The sequence below is a fragment of the Sceloporus occidentalis genome, unplaced genomic scaffold (genome assembly GCF_023333645.1).
Source record: "Sceloporus occidentalis isolate IW3139 unplaced genomic scaffold, rSceOcc1.0.p SCAF_12, whole genome shotgun sequence".
In the NCBI taxonomy this organism is placed as follows: domain Eukaryota; kingdom Metazoa; phylum Chordata; class Lepidosauria; order Squamata; family Phrynosomatidae; genus Sceloporus; species Sceloporus occidentalis.
In genome coordinates this window covers 23,559,445-23,579,228 of record NW_028316992.1, presented here as the reverse complement: position 1 = coordinate 23,579,228, position 19,784 = coordinate 23,559,445, and the positions used below count along the sequence as shown (strand labels likewise).

The 19,784-nt window shown below is 40.6% G+C and overlaps 1 protein-coding gene across 1 annotated transcript in view; it reads right to left on the bottom strand.

Annotated features, from left to right (window-relative positions):
- Window positions 1-3,362: 3,362 nt before the first annotated feature.
- The window catches only part of COL6A1 (collagen type VI alpha 1 chain), a 64,039-nt gene continuing 47,617 nt past the window's right edge, over window positions 3,363-19,784 (bottom strand). Inside the window, exons 23-35 of the mRNA XM_089477685.1 lie at window positions 18,901-18,951; window positions 18,759-18,794; window positions 17,870-17,932; window positions 17,011-17,076; window positions 15,783-15,818; window positions 15,430-15,466; window positions 13,530-13,538; window positions 11,429-11,562; window positions 11,084-11,193; window positions 9,509-9,695; window positions 9,226-9,382; window positions 7,237-7,266; window positions 3,363-5,145 (exon numbers count right to left, since the gene is read on the bottom strand). Coding sequence (XP_089333811.1) covers window positions 4,535-5,145; window positions 7,237-7,266; window positions 9,226-9,382; window positions 9,509-9,695; window positions 11,084-11,193; window positions 11,429-11,562; window positions 13,530-13,538; window positions 15,430-15,466; window positions 15,783-15,818; window positions 17,011-17,076; window positions 17,870-17,932; window positions 18,759-18,794; window positions 18,901-18,951 — 1,527 coding nt within the window. The 3' untranslated portion in view covers window positions 3,363-4,534. The remainder of the gene's footprint in view (window positions 5,146-7,236; window positions 7,267-9,225; window positions 9,383-9,508; window positions 9,696-11,083; window positions 11,194-11,428; window positions 11,563-13,529; window positions 13,539-15,429; window positions 15,467-15,782; window positions 15,819-17,010; window positions 17,077-17,869; window positions 17,933-18,758; window positions 18,795-18,900; window positions 18,952-19,784) is intronic.

The following is a 19,784-nucleotide window of genomic DNA, read 5'->3' as shown; positions in this document are numbered from 1 at the left end:
CAAGTACTACTGCTTCAAGTTCCTTTCGGTCCAGGTAGGGATGCAGTTGGCGTATCAACCAAAGCTGATACCAAGCACTCTTGGCCGTCACATCTATTTGGGATGTCAGTTGTAAGGACAGATCCAGGAGTACTCCCAAACTGTGAACCTCGTCCTTTAGGGGAAGTGTGACCCCATCCAGCACTGGGTGACAAAACTCCATCCCTGGACTTGGGGTACCTATCACGAGTACCTCTGTTTTATCTGGATTCAGTCTGAGATTGTTTTCCCTCATCCAGCCCATTACCGATCCAAGACAGGCATCCAGAGGAGAGATGCCATTCCTAGTCACTGCAATAGTAGGGGACATAGAGAAATAAATTTAGATGTCATCAGTGTACTGATGACACCGCAGCCCATGTCTCCGGATGATCTCCCCCCAACGGCTTCATGTAAATGTTGAAAAGCATGGGGGACAGAATGGCGCTCTGAGGGATGCCAGATGTCAGCTCTCTCTTGGAAGAGCAACTGTCCCCCCAGCATCACCATCTGGAATCTGCCTGAGAGGTAGGAATGGAACCACTTCAGAGAAGGGCTCCCGGTGCCTAACTCCCTCAGGCATTCCAGAAGGATACCATGGTCTATGGTATCGAATGCCGCTGAGATGTCCAAGAGCACCAGCAGGGTCACACTTCCTCTGTCGATGCCCAGACGGAGATCATCGACTAAGGCAACCATGGCGGTCTCAACTCTGTATCCCGCCCTGAAACCAGTTTGAAATGGGTCTAGATAATGGTCTTCATCCAAGACAGTTTGGAGCTGGAAGGCGACTGCCCTCTCGATCACCTTGCCCAAAAATGGTAAAAGAGAGACTGGTCTATAATTGTTTCTCACCACGGGATCCAGGGAGGTTTTTTTTTAAAGCGGTCTAACGAGTGCTTGCTTTAATTGTGATGGAAATGTTCCCTCCCTGAGGGATGCATTGATTATAGATTGTAGTAATGTTTTTGTTGCATCCCCTCCCTGGGCGGTCAACCATGATGGGCAAGGATCGAGAGGGCATGTCGTCCTCCTGACACAATTAAAGCTGGAGAGCCCAGAAGAGCCCCCTTATCTTAAGGATTATCTCTTCTTATACTCCACTCCTCCAGATTCATTCCGCTCCCACACAAGTCAAGACTGGGCCAGCAGTCACTGCTTGATGGTTCTGTTTCTGCAACAGCTGAGGGATATGAGACCTAAGAGCAGGTTATCAGTGATAATTTCTTTTAATACTTTGAGACTTCTGATTTTAGATGTTGGGAAATATTTCAATGTTGTAGGGTTTTTAAAAGCACTACAACAATTTCCCCCTTCCCTGTAGTGCCGTTATTGTGAGTGGGTGTAGGGGGTGTGGATCACACCGGGTGATACTCCAGAGGAGGGGTGACACCCAGTTGGGCCTCCTCCCCCTTTAATGCAGGAGAAGTGAATGTATGCCCTTTCTGGCTTCTCTGTCTTTCTCCGTGATGAAGAAGATTAACCCTTTTTATTCAAAAGACAATTGAGAAAGCCTCTATTAAGAGTCTGCACTTGTTTAATGATCCATTAGGAGTGAAAGCTGAAGTAACTCTGATGCTGGGACAAAGACACTCTACAAAAGTTAACCCTTCTTTTTAATAATCCCTTCACATTACATTCTAGTATTGATGGCCTTTTCATTAGAGTAGTGCCGAGCTTTCTTTCTTTCTCCTTTTTGGGTGGGGCATTGGATGACAAGGAATTTGCTGTAATATCAGAGGAATTGGGGCTCTGAGCCTTTCAGATGAGTTGGAAGGCAACTCTGCTTAAAAGGATTCTTCTCCAAGCAATTTAAAAAGAAAACACTCAGGAGTTTATCCCATTAACAAAGAAGCCAGTTTACCTCTTCCAGCTTGAATTCATGATCTGGGATGCCCCCAGATGCTATCATACCTAAATCACCACCTATCTAGCCAGGATGCCACCATCTGGATGCTTCCTCGCTCAAAACCTCACTCAGCCAGCACTTTTTCGAAGTCAGGGAGCTTCCGACTTCAAAAATTGGCTGGCTGAGTGAGGCTTCAACCCAGGATGCATCTGGGCAGTGGCATCCCAGCTAGATAGGTGGTGATTTAGGTCTGATAACATCTGGGAGCATCCCGGATCCTGAATTAAAGCCGGAAGAGGTAAGCCAGCTTATTCGTTAATGGGATAAGCTCTTCAGTCACCATGTATTACTGGATGAGAGTGATTTGAAGGTGGAAAAAGAAAAAAAATACCAGGGTGGGTGACAGAGAGAAGATGGATGAGAGTTTATTGGGGAGGTTGGGAATCTGTGAGGTTTTTTTTTTGGGGGGGGGGGACACAGTGAATTAATCATATCTCCTAATTACTGAGTAGTTGTTCCAGGTCTGTGATGTTTTCTGCTAGTATTATGGTATTGTCTGCGTATCTTAAATTGTTCATATTCCTTTGTACTATTTTTGAAGCCTGCAGATATTTGTCTGTCTGTCTCACTCAATTTTTGAAGGGGAAGTGGCGCCTGAGATATCAGTATTTTTCAAAAAGAATTAAAAAATGGTAAAAATTATTTAAATAAAGTTGAGAAGGTAAGGAAAAGAAGAAAAGAAGAAGATCACTACAACAAGAAGCCTCTTACTGTTAAGTCATCTTTGGCTATTTGCTTGAATACATCTAGGGCTTAAACTGGAGATGTGGGTGACACATAAGCCCTCCATCACAACAAACTCCTGGAACTAGGTTAGATTTTCACATGTTGTGAAGAGGGCTTGAACCATGTTTGCTGGAATGTAGTTACAATGCTTCCATGTGCAGGAAATCTTCTTTAGTTCTCAGACTTTTTCTGACAGTGTGAAAATCTAACTTACATCCAGTTGTAAAATAAAGGTTTTGTCAATGGCAGATTAACTATACTTAATATGAGCTGCATATGCATTGGTGGCACTCATAGAATGCTTTTCTCATATAGGCTGCTCATAAGAGAACAGCTTTTTCTGAAGGGATAGTGAAATGCCTTCAATCTCTCTTAAGTAACAACATGCCATGGCTTCACTAAAGGAACTCTTCTAAAGTGAAGTGTTGGGAATCCTCCTTTAGAGACGTCTCTCCCCATTCCTTAGATCAACTTTTCCCAGGATTCCATGGATGGGTCTGCATCATAGTTTTAATTAGCAATGAAATGCCAACTCAATAGAAAATGAGTAACCATGAATAGGATAAAGCTGCTCTTCTGTAGTGACAATTCTCATCAAAAATTCATTTATGTATTTTCAAAAGCCACAGACATTTCCCAATGAATAGAGCTTTTTCTTTTCTTGTAACTTAAGGACTAATATAACGACAATTTCTCTCCCATCAAAACTGTGGGAAACAATTTATTTGAACAAATTTCAAAGTGAACATCTGGCAGTAAAACATGGGAATAAAATAAAATGAAGTGCTACAATGAATATTGGTTGCAAAACTATAAAAGCCTCAATCCTGAAAACAATTTGCTATTTTTCTTTAAAAAGCACATTGAATTCATAGTTAGAGCACCATCTGAAATACTGAATTAACCCTGTTCAATCCAACCCCCCATTTGGATATTTCTTCCAGGAATAAATGTGTAAACATACCATACCAAGAATGTAAACTTGAGGCTGTTGGCTGGGGTAGGGAGAGGTGGGCAGGGAGTAGCACCTGGATTGACTGTCACATTGGAATTGAGAGGACATTCTGAAGACAAGAGGCCCAAATGCAAGGCACAGGCTTTCATAGAAGTTCATTCAAAAATAATTTAGAGAGGAATGCAAACTGGAAGCTCCCTGCTCTGGGGCTCATTTTCACCATGTAAGAATCATTTTTAACAATTCCCTTTTCAATACTGAAATTCTAGTAAGTGTTACAGGTTGTTGGTGTTAAACCAGTGAAATAATCTGCTTTGCATTGGATTGCACACTTGCGGGTAATCATTTCAGAAATATCCAACCCTAGTAATGTCCCATGAAATGTCCCTTGTATACTTCTGGGGGCAAAGGAATTTTTCAAGGGGCAATGGGATCTTTCTAGGCTACTCTAGGCTGAGTAGCCTAGAAAATAATCACTACTGAATCTCTTCTCAATCACAAATTTTAAAAAAGGTAAGTTTAAAAAATAGTAATTTTGGCAGCAATACAGGGGATCATTTTATTCTGGAAAGAAGATCCTAAGATCCTTGTGAAATGTATTCTCAACTTCACAAAAATAAAAGAATAGTATATTTAAGCATCTTTACCAACCCAACTTACTTTTTTCGAACACGGTGCAAAATACAGACATTTTCAGTTACAGTTCAGAAAGCTATCAGTTAGGCCAAGAATAAATCAACCTATAATTTCTCCCTGTAGAGGGAAGTATTAATGGAAAATAAAGAAAACATTGATGTAAGACAGCTGAAAAGCAAGGACACAGGTGGGCTATGGTTTGGAATAAAAACCTGGATTCCACTGGTTGCTAACTCTGTATTTTACTTTTTAATTCTTTAAATCTATATATCCTTTAGGTGCCACTTCCTTCAGTCTACAGATATTTTTCTGGAGACAGTTTGGTAGAATACGCCCCGTAGCAGAGACTGGTAATCAGGCACTCTGAAAAGGTGTCGCTCACCATAGGCCACATCATACTCAGTGGTTTTTCCAGTGACAAGCACACGTATATTGGGCTCATTGGCTTGGGTGCCAACCACCAGTACATAGATTTCAAGGCCTGCCTGTTGAGCTGCCTGCACTGCCCTCTCAATGGCATTCTGAGTGATGCCTTGAGAGTTTCCGTCCGAGAAAATGAGCACCCTCTTCTTAGCACCAGAACGGGAGGATCGACGGTAGAGGTTGGTAACAAAATTCAGGGCTGCATTCACATCTGTAGCATCATTAATAAATTCCATTTTGTCGATAGCATCAGCAATCACTGTGTAGTTCTGCTCAAACTGAGCCTCCAGTTTCTGTTGGGCTCTTCCACTGTACTGGACAACAGAGATACGCACAGTGTCTTCAGCAGGTTTGGCTGCTGTCAGGAATCGTTCTGCAAGGCGTTTCACAAATCTCTTGGTGGTGTTGAAATTCCGGCTGCCCACACTGCTGGAACTATCCACAAGGAGTGTGATGTCCGCTGGGCCACTAAAAGAGACTAAAAAGAAGGAGATGTTTATTTATAACTTTCTTTCTTTCTTTCTTTCTTTCTTTCTTTCTTTCTTTCTTTCTTTCTACAGCACCAGTGGTTATGTGACGGAAAGGCAGCTCATGTAACTGCTCTCACCATTCCTGTCCCACCCTTGAACCCCCACTGGGCTCTTCCAAAAATTGCTCCAGTATGCTCTCCAGAATTCCGGAGCAATAGGGGCTGTGCGTCAGAAGACTGCTCTATGAAGTGAGAATCACCCAAAATCATTATGCTGCAGTAGTTTTGGGTGATCTCTTTTCCCCCACCCTGTCAAATCCAGCCCTACAGCTAGCTGTCTTGCTGCTATGAAGAGACTCTGAAAGGGCACTGGGCTGCAAGGGAGATGCAGGGAAGGAAAAGATTGGTTGTGGAGCCCATACTCCATGTTTGCAGCCCTTGGGTAGAGTACCAGAAAATTAAAGAAGGGGAGTAGGGATTGTTCTCCTGGTTTAGAATGCATACAGGCTCATAAGCCTGAAAACGGTGGGAAACTAGACTTCTCTGGAAATGAAACAGTAAGTATTCTAATATGAAAAAAAAAATCTTTTCCCCAAAGGAATGGGTTGATATTGGTCCAGACTTGTAGTTCTCTTATACACTTTGTCAAAGGGGTATCCCATACCAAGGCTCAGAAACACCTTATCTGGTTTAAAAAGTGCATGTGTGGTGAAAATTAGAAGGCAACTTTACTGTTAAATGTCCTGGAGCAGACTGAAAGGAGGGAAGAAGCATTTCCCACCACCACCAAAAAGCCCCCTCAAGGTTCTGCATGTTCCTCTCTGTCTCTAGTGTGTCACTGAATGCTATATTGTAAAAGAAATGGTAATTGCAGGTATCCACACATAGGGTTAGTTTCCCAGATCTCTGAGACTCAAAGCACATTTTTCCCCCTGAAAGGGAAACTGCAGACACACTGGAAAACAGTAGGTCTAGAACAGCATCCAGCCTCTTAGGAAGGCAAGTCATTTTGCTCCATGTCTGGCCAGATTCAGCTCCAGGGCTCATCATTTCAGCACAATGCCACAGTGGATGCCACCCACAAACCATCCGCATAAGGTGGCTCCTGTGCTGGGATGGGCATGGGAGACATAGGATCATTCTGCTGGATTTCTATATGAGATCTGATTAGATCATTCAATAATTCCTGGCACTGGCATGACTTGCCTTCCTAAGAGGCTGGATGCTGTTCTAGACCTACTGTTTTCCAGTCGGATAGCATGTCCAGAAAATTGACTCATACAGAAAGATGGGAAAGAGGACATCTCATATAGCTGGTATTTTCACACAGGAAAGCTTTGTAAGTGTTAGACTGAAGTGTGTCTGCAGTTTCCCTTTCAGGGGGAAAAATGTGCTTTGAGTCTCAGACATCTGGGAAATACCAGTCTATCTGCTTGCTAAATATGTCACGGGCCTGAGTCCAGTGTGAAAAAGTTGAGCACATGCCCGGCTTACATGAACATGATACCAGTACTGGTAGCCAAACACTTTATTGCAAAATTCATTATCATAACTTCTTACAATTTAAGTTTGGAAAAAGATTACAGCTATACCCATCCCAACTCCATATTTTCACTTTTCTTTCTCCTGAGATAAGAATGACAATCATTATCTCTAATCTAACCAATCTTCCTCATCCTCAGGCTCTAATCCAGTCCTCTAGGCTTCTCCAGATGACCAACCCCAGGACATTATCCCAGGTTTTGTACATATTTTTGTACCCCTTTCAAAAGGTCGAGGAGCTTCTCCTAAGGTTTAGTTACTGTTATGAAGAACTTTAAACTGAAATATGCTGAGATTTCCCCCACTTTTTGTCTTTTGGTCCTACCTACCATTGGAATCAAGCCCCTGGCATCTTCTCTGAAATTGCATTTGGCCCACAGGCTGAAAAAGGCTCTCCATCCTTAGTTTCATATAGTCACAAGAATATTTGAAAGAGTTGGGCCAGGTTGGTATTTGCACCCTAACTAAATGGGCACTGTACAAAAGAAATGGACTTAGCTAAACAGTAGAAAATAAGACAACATTTATATACCAGTTGATAAGTGAAAGAATACTCACTTGGACAAGTGTAGTCTGGGCATTTCTTGTCTACAAAATGAACAAAATTAGATTAAAATATTTCCCTTACAGGCAATTTTTCAGTATCAATGCAAGCAAGATGGGCTTCATATAGATCTTTGCAGTTTATGGTCCTTACCATGCTAGGACAGCATACCTCAAGATTGGCATTGTCAGTATCTACAGCAGTGCCTGCTCAAACCACAGTCACATTTAATGGGAAAGAGCCCTGTACTGCTTCTGATTTATTTGGATTCATCTTACAAACGACCTTGGCTGAATGGAAAGCAAAGATGTGGCTGTTCCAAGGTATTTGATGGATTCTCCAAACCCGTTATAGCTTATTAAGGGCTGCAAATCCAATATTATATATACGAAACTTTTAAAAAAGAAGTGACTGCACTATGAGGTCTTTCTATACAGCCTCTCAAAAGAGGCTCCCATTGTATTTTAGCATGTGTGTCACATTCAGCAGCACTGTGACAGCTACATGCACTCTGCAATTTACCTTTCTTTCATTTTGCTTTAAATAGTTTGTAAATAGATACAAAAACCAGGTGATTGACTTTCACAGTTGGCACAGCTGTTCTCCCTGTCTCTCTTATGGCTTATAAAATCAAGGAGATCTGTACACAAATCTTTGCAACAATAGTTCACTGTCTTAAATATGGTATAAATCTATAATGGTTCTCCTTGGTGAACACAAGAGCCTCTCCAGTAAAGGTGCCTCCAGCAGTCCAGTGCAGGTTTTTCCAGCCCTTGCAACCAAACATCAGTAGGTACACAACTCTGTATCTATTGTAATAGAATCACAGAATCATAGAGTTCGAAGAGACTACAAGGGCCATCCAGTCTAATCCCCTGCCATGCAGGAACTCTCAATCAAAGCATCCCTGACAGATGGCTATCCAGCCTCTGCTCTGCTTATTAACAACTTAATATTTCATGGTATTTAGGGATAATAGCTATTCACCCCAAGAGACTTGGAACAATGGAAAATTATATGGCTAGACTAACCTACCAACCAAACTTTATTTCCCTCCTTTCGTAGACTAATGAAGAACTTCTCTGGAAGCTCAAGTGGAGCCATTATACTTGGATGAAGGATATTTGTCTAGTTATTATACAAAAGAACTTGAAGGCAAGAACACCACCACTAGACATTTCTCATTTAGTAATGACAATTCAAATTTCTAGAAAAAAGTAAATTGCAACCTAGCAGGTACTACATGGTGCAGTGGAAATCTGGGGTGAAATTTCTGTTCACAGCTCTAGTCCTTCTTTGTAAGACACATCTATAGTATCAATGTGTTATATAAACACTTCTCTTTTATTTAACCATATCCTTGAATTTAATAAAATCATTCTAATTAAATTATTAATATATTCAAGCTGCATGGAACATTTAGTTCATTCAAACTAAAAAAATGGACACTCCTCCCACCACATTTGCCGGGGTTGGGGGCACAGGGCCCCATGAATGTGGAAAAAATGCAAATAACAAAAACACTATGTTTTTACCCAAGAGAACGCCTCTCTAGGAATCTGTAGGTCCTCTAGTGCAACTCTGTGGTCAACATCTGCCAGACATTGATGATAGAATTGTGCTGGAGGAGCTACAAATGCCTAGTGGAGTGTTCTCTCTGAGAATCTCTAGGTCCTTCAATGTGACTTTTGGTTAAAGCTGACCATGGAATTGCACTAGAGGATCTAAATATCCCTAGAGCAAACATATTGGTGCTATTAATAAAATCTGTGAATAATCAAATCTGTGAAAGTCAAAGCCGCAAATGTGGAGGGATGAGTGTATTGTCAAATAAACGCTGCCACCTAAAACCCTCTCTGGTCTATGTGGCGATTTCCTCTTTCACTAGCAATTTTGTATTCATTGTCTTCCTGAGAACTTTGATTGGTCACTTTCCAGAACACCAGCCCGCAACCAAGCTTTCAGATGACTCCAAACCACAAGCAAGTAATTGCAACACCCACCTTTACAGACTTCAGAGGTAATGTTGTATAGGAAAGTGTCATCCAGGAGTTCGGCATAGTTTTCGCGCTGAATGGATACCCCCCCACAGGAAATTGTTGATAACTGCTCAGGGTTTGGAGGAGATTGGAAAATATCACCAATACCCAGGGGGACCACCTGTAGAATGTCAAATATTCATAATGTTTATATTCATCCATTAATAATATTACGGAAGTGACATAATCCTAAGAGCAAGTGCTTAATTTACCTTCACCTGCCATCCCCATCCAGCGTTAAGCTCACCTGGGTACTGAATCCGCAGAGAGCATTTAATGGTGTTTGGTCCCGAAGTATGTCAGATCTCCCATCAGTGATGACAATAGCCACTCTTTTCTCAGCAGTAAAGCGCTGCACCAAGTTCTCCCTGGTGAACTCAAGAGCCTCTCCAGTAAAGGTGCCTCCAGCAATCCAGCGCAGGTTCTTCACAGCCCTTGCAACCAAACATAGGAATAATCAGTACCAGCACCAGGAAGCCAGTCTCCCTCACTGTCAAACATCTAGACCTGTTTCCCAGGTCCTTCTCCCTTGGCTTATTTCTCTTACTAAATCTGATTCAATTTTTAGTTTTGGTTTTCTGTAAATAAATATAAAACATTTAACTTTGAACACACTCTTTTTATAATGATAGCAATGTGTTAAACTGGTACAACCTAGCTAGCTTTCAGAGGAATTACAATATTCTAGGTATGCTGGACTTACGGCGACCTGTTAAAGAAACAATATTCCACAATTTTACAAGAACCCCAAGAAAATTATGCTATTTTTCTTTGAAGAAGCCAGTGAAATTGAGCAGCATATCTTTAAAAACTGTGTGGGTGCAGGTATATGTGTGGGTGTGAATGAGAGAGGTCTAAGACAAACTATCCAAAGAAAATTGACTCAATTTTTGTAGGAAAAATGCCAGTCTTTTCTTTACAACTTTCCAAAGAACAGCACTGTTATAGAAGCATATTACTCCTTGTGCTACAATGGTATAGTGAACATTGAGCTAAACACTGATGATCCGGAGTAATTTATACCCATGGTGAGGGGGAATGTGTGTTTTTGGACTGTGATAGGCTTGAGGAAATTGTAAATATTTGCCTAGAAGTTAAAATCAAGCAGTTTCTCCTCTGAAAAACCTAAATCAATTATTCAAAACAAACAAACCTAGATTAGGTTTTTTAAAAATCTAGAAACCAGCTGCAGTGAATCAGACTAGCTTCCAAACTGTATGTCAAGATGAAGTGAGTGCACTACAATGGTCATGTCTCCACTCAATCCTGAAGGCACTGACAGATCTTAAAAAGCTTACTTTTATGGACTACTATAATTCCCTACCCCACACATGTTGTCCACTAATGCAGTCTCTCTGTGTGTGTTTGTGCGTATGTAAGGCTGCACTCCAGAAATAATGGAGTTCAACTGGCATGGCTTAATGCTATGGAATCTTGGGATTTGTAGTTTGGTGTGGCACCAGAGATTTCTGACAGGGAAAGCTAAATATCTCACAAAACTACAAATCCCAGAATTCCACAGCATTTAGCTGTGGTGTCAAATTGGATTATTTCTGCTGTGTGGATGCAGCCCAAGAGCGTAAGGCAGCTGTTTACTTGAGGAAGTACAAAGTAATGCAATTTCCTGCCCTTGCCCTGCCATCAATGCTACAGTATGATGGAAACCTGTATGATGGAGTGCCTTTATTGGGAATATGTAAGCACTAAGCAATACCTCAATAAAGTATTCACATCCCCAGAAGAAACGCAAGATAAATATCACACACAGAGAGATGTCAGAAGTAAAACATCTTTAATTCATACATGTTTCATCCAAACTTACTCCTTGAGGGCTCCAATGTTATCAATATTGGCATCTCCCAAGGCCACAAGTTCCTGAGTTTTATCATGGCTGTACTGCACAACACCAACATGGGATTCCCTTGGAGAAAACTGTTAAAAGAAAAGTTAGGCTTCGAATGAATTTTTTACGCTGCCATTTTAAAATCATGAAAAATGCCATTAAAGCAGGTTTGTAATATCTGGGAACTGTGATGGCAATTGTTGTTTGGTCAAACTGTAATTATTCCTTTGGACTATACTGACCATTTTATAAGAGCCTTTCGTGGTAACTATGCATTGATATGTTCTGTTGGTTGGATGGCATGTGATTGATTACAAGCCTTACCGTCACATGTTCATCCTTCATCAGCCTGTCAATGACCTTAATAATGAAATCCTTGGCAATCATGAAGTTCTGCAGGCCAATGCTCTCTGAACTGTCCAGTACAAACAGAACATCAACAGGACCACATGTGCATTCTGGAAGAAAACATAAGACCACATCAGAAAAGTGTGGAGAGTTTATTAGTTCCAGATGCTGAACTCAATGATAGTAGTAATGTCATTTGTAAATGGCAAAAAGTATCCTTGGTGAGTAACATATAGGTTAGTTGAGGCATCATATCAAACTATGTCGTATGTTAAACATAGCTTAGAACCCAAGCTATACTTTGTATTTCTAAACAAATAATAATTGTTTACAGATTCTTCTTTATTTGCATTTTCCATTATTTAGCACTCCGGTCTCTGGATATATTTGGAAGCACAGTATGCGCTTTAACTGGTTTGTTAATCTAGACATCACAACAAACAAGTTAGCACAAACCATAGTTTGCAAATCTGCCTCAGATCAAGGTTTCCATTTTGTTAGTCAATCACAAATAATTGTTTCTCAGTTTAGGTGTTACATTAAAGCTTCCTTCACTGTAATTTGATATGATTTAGAATAGCTGTACATTGTTGTTGTTGTAGTTGTGTACCTTCAAGCCATTTCCAATATATAGTGACTCTACAGCAAGCCTATCACACTGTTTTCCTGGCAAGATTTGTTCAGAGGTGGTTTGCCTTTGCCATCCTCTGAGGCTGAGCGAATATGGCTTGCCTAAGGTTACCCAGTGGGTCCAACACTCAAACCACTACACCATGGTGGTTCTCCAACTGCACATTATTTTATTTTATTTATAAATTGTTTCTGTTATAAGGTCCAGTGATTGTGAACCTTTTACAGACTGAGTGCCCAAACTGCAACCCAAAGCCCACTTATTTATCACAAAGTGCCACATTTCTCTGGCTTTCTAGTAACAAACTCTGGTGAACTCTGTGCTGGAGTGACAGAGTGTGTGCCCACAGAGAGGGCTCTGAGTGCCACTTCTGGCATGCGTGCCATAGGTCCGCCACCACTGGACCAGGGTTGAATACTCATTCCTAAACCATATTTACATATGTATCTCATCATCAACATGCTCAGGATTCTTGTTTAAGTCTAAAATAGCAGTTTCAAAGAAAAACTATTGTTGCTGTGGCTACTCTTCCCACTCAGCACACAGAATTAAATTATGCCACATCACCAAATGGCAGGGAGAGATAAAAAATAGGTGATCACCCTTTGCAAGAACCTTGCAGTACAAAGAGGAAGCATTTCATTTTGAGCTGCTGTATGTAGGCCAACAAGTAGACAGATATTTCTGCAAACGTCTGCCAGGAACACCTTTGCTGTAGCAATTGTTAGCATTGAAAGAATGTATGTGACTTTGTTCCTCAAATCTGCACTGCATTTTCGCAATTTATTTCATAGCTAATTAGAAGGGTTGTGCTAGCCATCACTGGAGCACAAACATGGTTGTGTAGATATGGTGGCTGGTTTCAGTTGTGATAGCCAATTTAGCTCCCAAGTTAAAACTGTTCCATCAGACAGCAATATTATTGTTGTTGTTGCTGCAGTTAGTCACAAAGTAAGTAATAGTAGTGGGGGGCCTTAAAACAGGGGTGGGCATAGTGTAGCCTGTGGTCTACATGTGGCTCCTGAATCCCACTTTTGTGACCCCTGAAGATCCCCAGCAGTCCCTCAAAAATTCCTGAACCACAGATTTTTAAAAAAAGTTGTTCGATTTTTGGGCAATTTGTCCCAAAACCATGCAGAAAGCATCACCAACACATGAAAATATCACCACTCCATCTGCATAAGCAATCCAGAGCCACATGATATCCCCCAATGTCTCCATTTTCCTTTGTAGTCCCTCTCAAAATGACAACAGGTCACTATCTGTAACCATTTTGAGAGGGACTGCAGAGGAAAATTGAAGTATTTCTGCTTGCTGTGGGTGAGTAGTCTGGGAGTCGGCTGGCACACAGTTGCCCAGTTGAGCTGAATATGGGTAACAGAGCAAGAGAACATGTAAGTGAAGACAAGAAAATGTTGTTAAAGGAGGTACAAAAATCACACTTACCACAGCAAGCTGGAAGGAAGGAAAAAACAAACAAAAATGATATGCTGAGAATCAAAATTTTATACAAACATTGCAGATCTAACCTGGACCTAACCTGACCTGGAGTGGAACAGAATATAAAGATGTTGAAAACATCTTTGTACTAAGGAAGTAAACTTTCAAATGCTCCCCATATTTCAGATGCTAATATTCTTCCTCAGTCCCAGCATTTAGCAAACAGTAAAGAGGAAAATATAATCAAAATGCAGGAGGCCTTTCAGTGTGTGTGCATTATGACTGCCCAACAGCCATTACTACATAGTTCAGAAATAATTAAATTATAGTTCAAACAAGGATGTTTGGGAAGAGAAAGTACACAAGGCATTCTAATTTACAGTGTTGTATAAACATAAGGGATTTGCTTGCCCACTTAAAATGGTGTGTATAGACAACATGTAGAGAGCAGAGGAGGTCCTTCTGAAAGACTGTAGAGATTGCAAACTGTTTCTCATTATTTCTGTGTAGTTTAAGGAATATGGGTAGATATACAGTACTAGATAGAACTCTTCATATTTTCACTATACAACTTAACACTCAGATCCTAGGTAATGCTTGTAGTGTCAAAGGTACTAGTACATAGAGATAAACTCCAGGGTCTCACTGTCTTGCACACTCACAGGCAATCAAACAGTGATGCATCAGCAGTTCCTCTTAGTCTTTGGATGGGCCAATCAATTTCAAAAATTGATTTAGATAAAGACAAGAAGCAGAGCCTTCCACACAGAATTCACAGAGCCACTTGAGTCTGATCAGTCTCTCTGCCCTCCAAAGTGCCTGATGAATGGTTCTTTGTGATTTTGACTACACAGGGATGTATACCTGATACTATTATATAAATGTCATTTAAGCACTGAGGAAAGTTTAATATGTCTCTGGATTTTAAATCATTAAAAATTGATTTGCCTTTTATGTTTGCTCATCCTTTAAATGAGAAATTGTTTTGATGTTTCTCCTGATGAAGTGAGACTACTACAACATACAATATCCCTGGCCACTAGACAGTACTGCCTAGTGATTATAGGAGTTGTAAGATATGGATCCAAGATTGTGAATGACTCCTTAGTTCCATTATGTACTTAGGCATGTGTTGGGTGCCCCCTTCTCTCTTTGTGTGTGTATGTGAGATGTCATGATGTATCAGGATATTCCCTTGTGTGAATAATCTCTATGCATGTCCATCCATGTGCATGCAGAGCATTTTCTCCCTTGCCCTGTGCTTACAGACAACATGAATATATGGATATTGGGTGTGCCAGTAAAGGGTTAGGGTTTTGAAAAATGAGGGGAAGTTTTTGGAATCCTTCCTGCTTTTCATTATGTTTAATTGTTTTGTTCTTTCATCCCATTAGCCTTGATACATTTGCCAAAATATGGGGTATGACTCTGAAAATAAAAATAAATAGCGGTTCATAAATGAAGCAACCTTAGCTTTTGAAAGTGTCATTGTGCTGGCAATTTAGAACAAGAAAATAGATTTTCATGCCAAGGGAATGTGTGGCCCAGAACAGAACTCCCATGTTCTGACCCTCATGGCCTGCCCAGGTTGCCAGGTTAGCTGTCAAGAGTCAAATGTGTTTTGCAATGGTTCAACAAAAGAAGCTAAACAGTTTCTAAAATTCCAGTTACATCATGATACATGAAACCTTAAGAAGCTAAGAAAGGTCTTATTAATCATGTACACTAGAGCAGAGTTAGTATTTAAAAAATCTAAAAATCATACAGCCAGCACGATGGGGTAATGCTTTGGTAAAGCACTCTCAAGTGGCCATTTTTAGGTTTGGAATCATTTTCTATGTTTCTGCCTTGGCTATTGTCAGTCAAGCTTATGTTAGTTCTGCAAGAGATGAAGTCAAATACTTACAACACATTTTCATGATGATATCTAAAATTTCACATTCCTAAAAAAAGAAGAAGGAACACTAGTGTCACAGGAGTCTTGGAAATAATCGTTTTCCTTCCCCAGTCATCTAATTTCTTCATTTCAATTAGACACAGAAAATAACTTGTCTTGCTTACAGTTAATTCAGCAGCCAGGACTTCTGGAAACTACAGTACATTTAGTATAGGGTGCTCATTTAGCATAGGCTTTTTTTCTTCCTGGGAGGATAGTTAGCATTTGTAGAATTTTGTAAACCCTCCATCAAACCCTTCATTAGATGCTTTTCAGCACAGATAAGAAAGAGAAATGCACCATATAAGATTAGTTTTACTCACATCTGGTCCAGGAGGGCCTATGGGTCCAGGAGGTCCCTGGAAAACAAAACAGTTGTAAAAATGCCAGAAGAATTCTCTATTACATCAAATTCCAAGAGGGAAAATTGTGATAGAGAAGGTTGTAACAAAAACATCAGAGTCCTGCTGTGCCTTAACAATGGATGAAGGAAATGTGATCCCTTGACTCTATAAAGTGTTGTGGTCTCTACTAAGATCACTGTCACTTATATGGTTCTGACCAGATGATGGTTCCAATTCACTTAGTAAGACATCACAAAATATTGCAACCAGTTTAAGTCCACTACTTTCAATCTTTAGTACCAATACATTTCTCCTGAGCTGCATGGAGTTCAACAGGGGGAGATGAAAGCAAACTAGAGACATAATTGACTTCTGTGGTGTAGAGGTCCCCAGGGCCAAATTCACAGGCTAGGATTATGACTACTAAAGTTTTTTTAAAAAAGTATTTCCAGCCACTAACATGGGAAAGACCTCTGAAGTTCATTTCATTCCTCTTCCCACTCACAGTCCATATCCATTTCTCCTGCATTTAGCATTGAGGCACAGATGTCCTCTTCTTGAGAGCTGGAAAGAGGTTCTTACTCCTGTGGTTTTAAAGGGCATTGCCATTTTTGCTTATCTTCATTTGAGTATATTTTGTCACCAGAAGGCCATTTTCTTTTTCATAAGACTACCACTAACCCATGAGTAGAGAAATTTAAGTTCACATTATATATACAAGGATAAAACAGAGCTAACACATGGGGGATGGTGGTAGACTAAACACTTCCCTTGCTCTCCCCATTTCCCCCAGTCCCTTAGGATCCCCTTTCACCTAAGCTTAGGACTATTCTGCAGTTGTTTGGAACAAGGTATTTCATGTATTTTCTCCTGTTATGTGAGACACCCTTCCCTCTGATATCAGACATACTAAAACAAAACAAAACAAAGAAAACCAACCCACTTATTTTTAGGTACATGCTGAAGATACATCTACTTCTGCAAGGCTTCCTGGTGTAGCTCAGCTTGCACTTATTTTGTGGACATGGTACTGTACCAGTGGCATCACTAGGGGGGCGCAGTGGTGAGGACTGAACTGGGTAACCCCCGGGGGGGAGCGGTGGCTGTCTTCTGGGTCCCGCACAGCGATGCCAAGCAGAACTTTGAAGGCAAGATAAATAAACCACTTCCTTCATTATCTATACTTAGTGGAAAGTTTATTACTTACAGGAGGGCCTTCTGGTCCTCTGTACCCTTTGGCTCCTTTCATGCCTATGGTCCCAGTTGCATTGCTCTGGAAGAAAGGAAACAAAGAAGAGGCACTGTCAACCCTTTTCCTGTGTCAGAGAAGATGTTTATGTTGAAAGGGTTAACCTTTGCTTCAGGTAGAAGAACAAAACCAGGGTCTTCCTTTGCTCAGGCTCATAATTATGGCAAAGGAATATATAAAACAGCTTGTTTGTATTTGTGAAGATTACTACTTATATGAGGAAAGGTGTAAAAGTTACATATTTTCAAGTATGCAGTATGAAAAAAAAATCATTTATGAGCAGCTAAAAAAACCCACACAGTGCATAACCTGTGATCAATATGCAAATCTGAATGCAGACAAGATGTATACGTTTTAATTTTTCCCACATGCCACCCATTAACCATTTATTATCTTTGATAATAAATTAGTCCCAAAATGTTGTTCCTACTTGCTTTGGAAGATCTATCCCACATTATTTTGTGATTTCAAAAATGAGCTGCAAAACCTTCCCATTAACTGGAATTTCTTCCTTAATTTGTTTCCCATCCCACAATCAAGGCAGTCCCACTCTTCAAATATAAATATAGTCTTACATCCAAAGATGCTCACTATCTCTTTTTTCCTCCTCATGTTATTATGTTAATGTTAGACACTTTTTTATTTATGTATTTATTAAAATAATTATATCCTGCCCTTTATCTGAAGATATTCAGAAGGCTTACAATAAAATATATCGTAAGATAAGATATAAGGGGCATGATACAAATAGGTTTATGTTGCACAAAGGACAAAATTCAATTTCTGCTAAACATTATTCATCTCACTCATTACTTACTTCCCTTCCAGGATCTCCAATCTCTCCCTCATCACCTTTTGGACCAGGATGCCCTTTGGTACCCTGAGGACAGAAACAACAGAAAACCATTTACTAGATATGCATACCAATTTTATAGAACTGTCTCCTGCAAACAATAATGGCGAGTTCTGTGGTCCATATGCTGCTTCAGATAAGGCACTCTGTGTTTCTTGTCAGGATGATCAACTATATACATGGAAAGATCCCCAGAGATGTCTAGATTCATTCTGTCCACTAGGCAGTTTGTTTTCAAGCTACATTCAAGCCTGCCTTCCTTGCATTGAGAGTATTGGGGATAATTCTGTATAAAATGTGAATGTGGATATAGACTTTCCTACCCCAAGCATTTTGGATTCTTTACACTCTACAAGTACAGGTGGTGAGCTTTTCCAGGTTCATCTCAGGTTAATTCATTTTTTAAATTACTTTTTCTGTGCTCACATACGTCTTCAGCATATGTGAGCACAGAAACCTAGGGAACAATGGAAAATGTAGTTCTCCAGAAAGCAACCGTCCCTTATAGGGACTGGGAGAGGGGAATTTTTTGGGTTGGGGATTGATGATGAGGGCAGGTACAGAACTATAAGATAACTGTAAGGTAAGAACTATAAAGTAAAGGGAAACCAGAATTCTGCTCTTCATGATATGTTAACGTAAGCTATAGAAGAATTTTTAGGCAAACCTTTGCTCTTCTTTTAGGTCGATTTCAGGAGCCCCAAACTTCTCCTCCAAGCTTGAAGCAGAAGCAGTTTGCTGTCATTCTGCTTGCCAGCAGAGGAGCAAAAGGGGGAAAGAGTGAAGAGGGAGGGGAATGTTTGGAGTGGTTGTGCACTAGCAGCAAAGAACAGATTGCCAAACTTGGACTTACATTCACACCAGGATCACCTCTGTTGCCAGGATAGCCCTTGAGAAGAAAAGAAAGATGGGAAATTAATAAGAGGAACATAAGTGGTAAGAGGTTTTTATCTCATGTTCTATCTAAATATTGGCCATTTGGAAATAAAACTTACTGGGAATCCTGGAAAGCCATCAGTGCCATTTCCTGGTGGGCCATCTTCTCCCTAGGAGTAAGTTTAGAAATCAGGAGGGGAAGTCAATCTGATACTATTTATTTATTAACATCAAAGCTGAACTAGCCATAGTTACTCATGTATACTAAAAATGGGGGTGGAGCTTTACAAAAAAATAGATCATAAAAAAAAGTGCAACCAAAGGCAATGAAGATAGAAGACAACTGGCACAAGCAACTACACAGCTAAAAATAATGGTTCTTGGAGGAGGTGGGTGGGGGGAGATCTGTATTTCCCAAGGCAGGAAATTTAAGAAGGCAGGTACCTCAAGGGAGTGATTGTTTTCCACTCACCATGCCCCAGGTAGCAACAGAACTCTCAATATAATATGCTAGGATGATTTACATTCCATGATAAGCTGTATGTGGCTCCTAAGACTGTAAATTATGCTACTCCTATGGCAGCCCTGATTTCCCTCATAAGCATCTCCTCCCCTCCTGAGAAGACTCTCCACTACCTCCCTGAGGTAAGAATACTGACAGCAGGGATGGGGAAAGTATTGCTCTTCAGATGTTGCTGAATTACAACCCCCAGCATTCCTATGCTGGCTAGGGCTGATGGAAATTGTAGTTCATCATTTGGAGGTCCACACAGTTCTGACCCCTAACCTGTCCCCTCCTCCCAGTGATCCTGACCCTGTAGCTATCAACAATGAAAGAATGATCTGGATCAGGATCACAGGTGTGTATGTGTGTGTTTGTGTTTGTGAAAGAAAAAGAGAGACATCAAGCCAGTATCTGTGAAGGCAAGGCAGGAGCGGGTGTGCTGCCTTAACCCAAACAGGCTGTGTTAGCTCCTCAGCTGCTTAAATTTTACATAGCCCG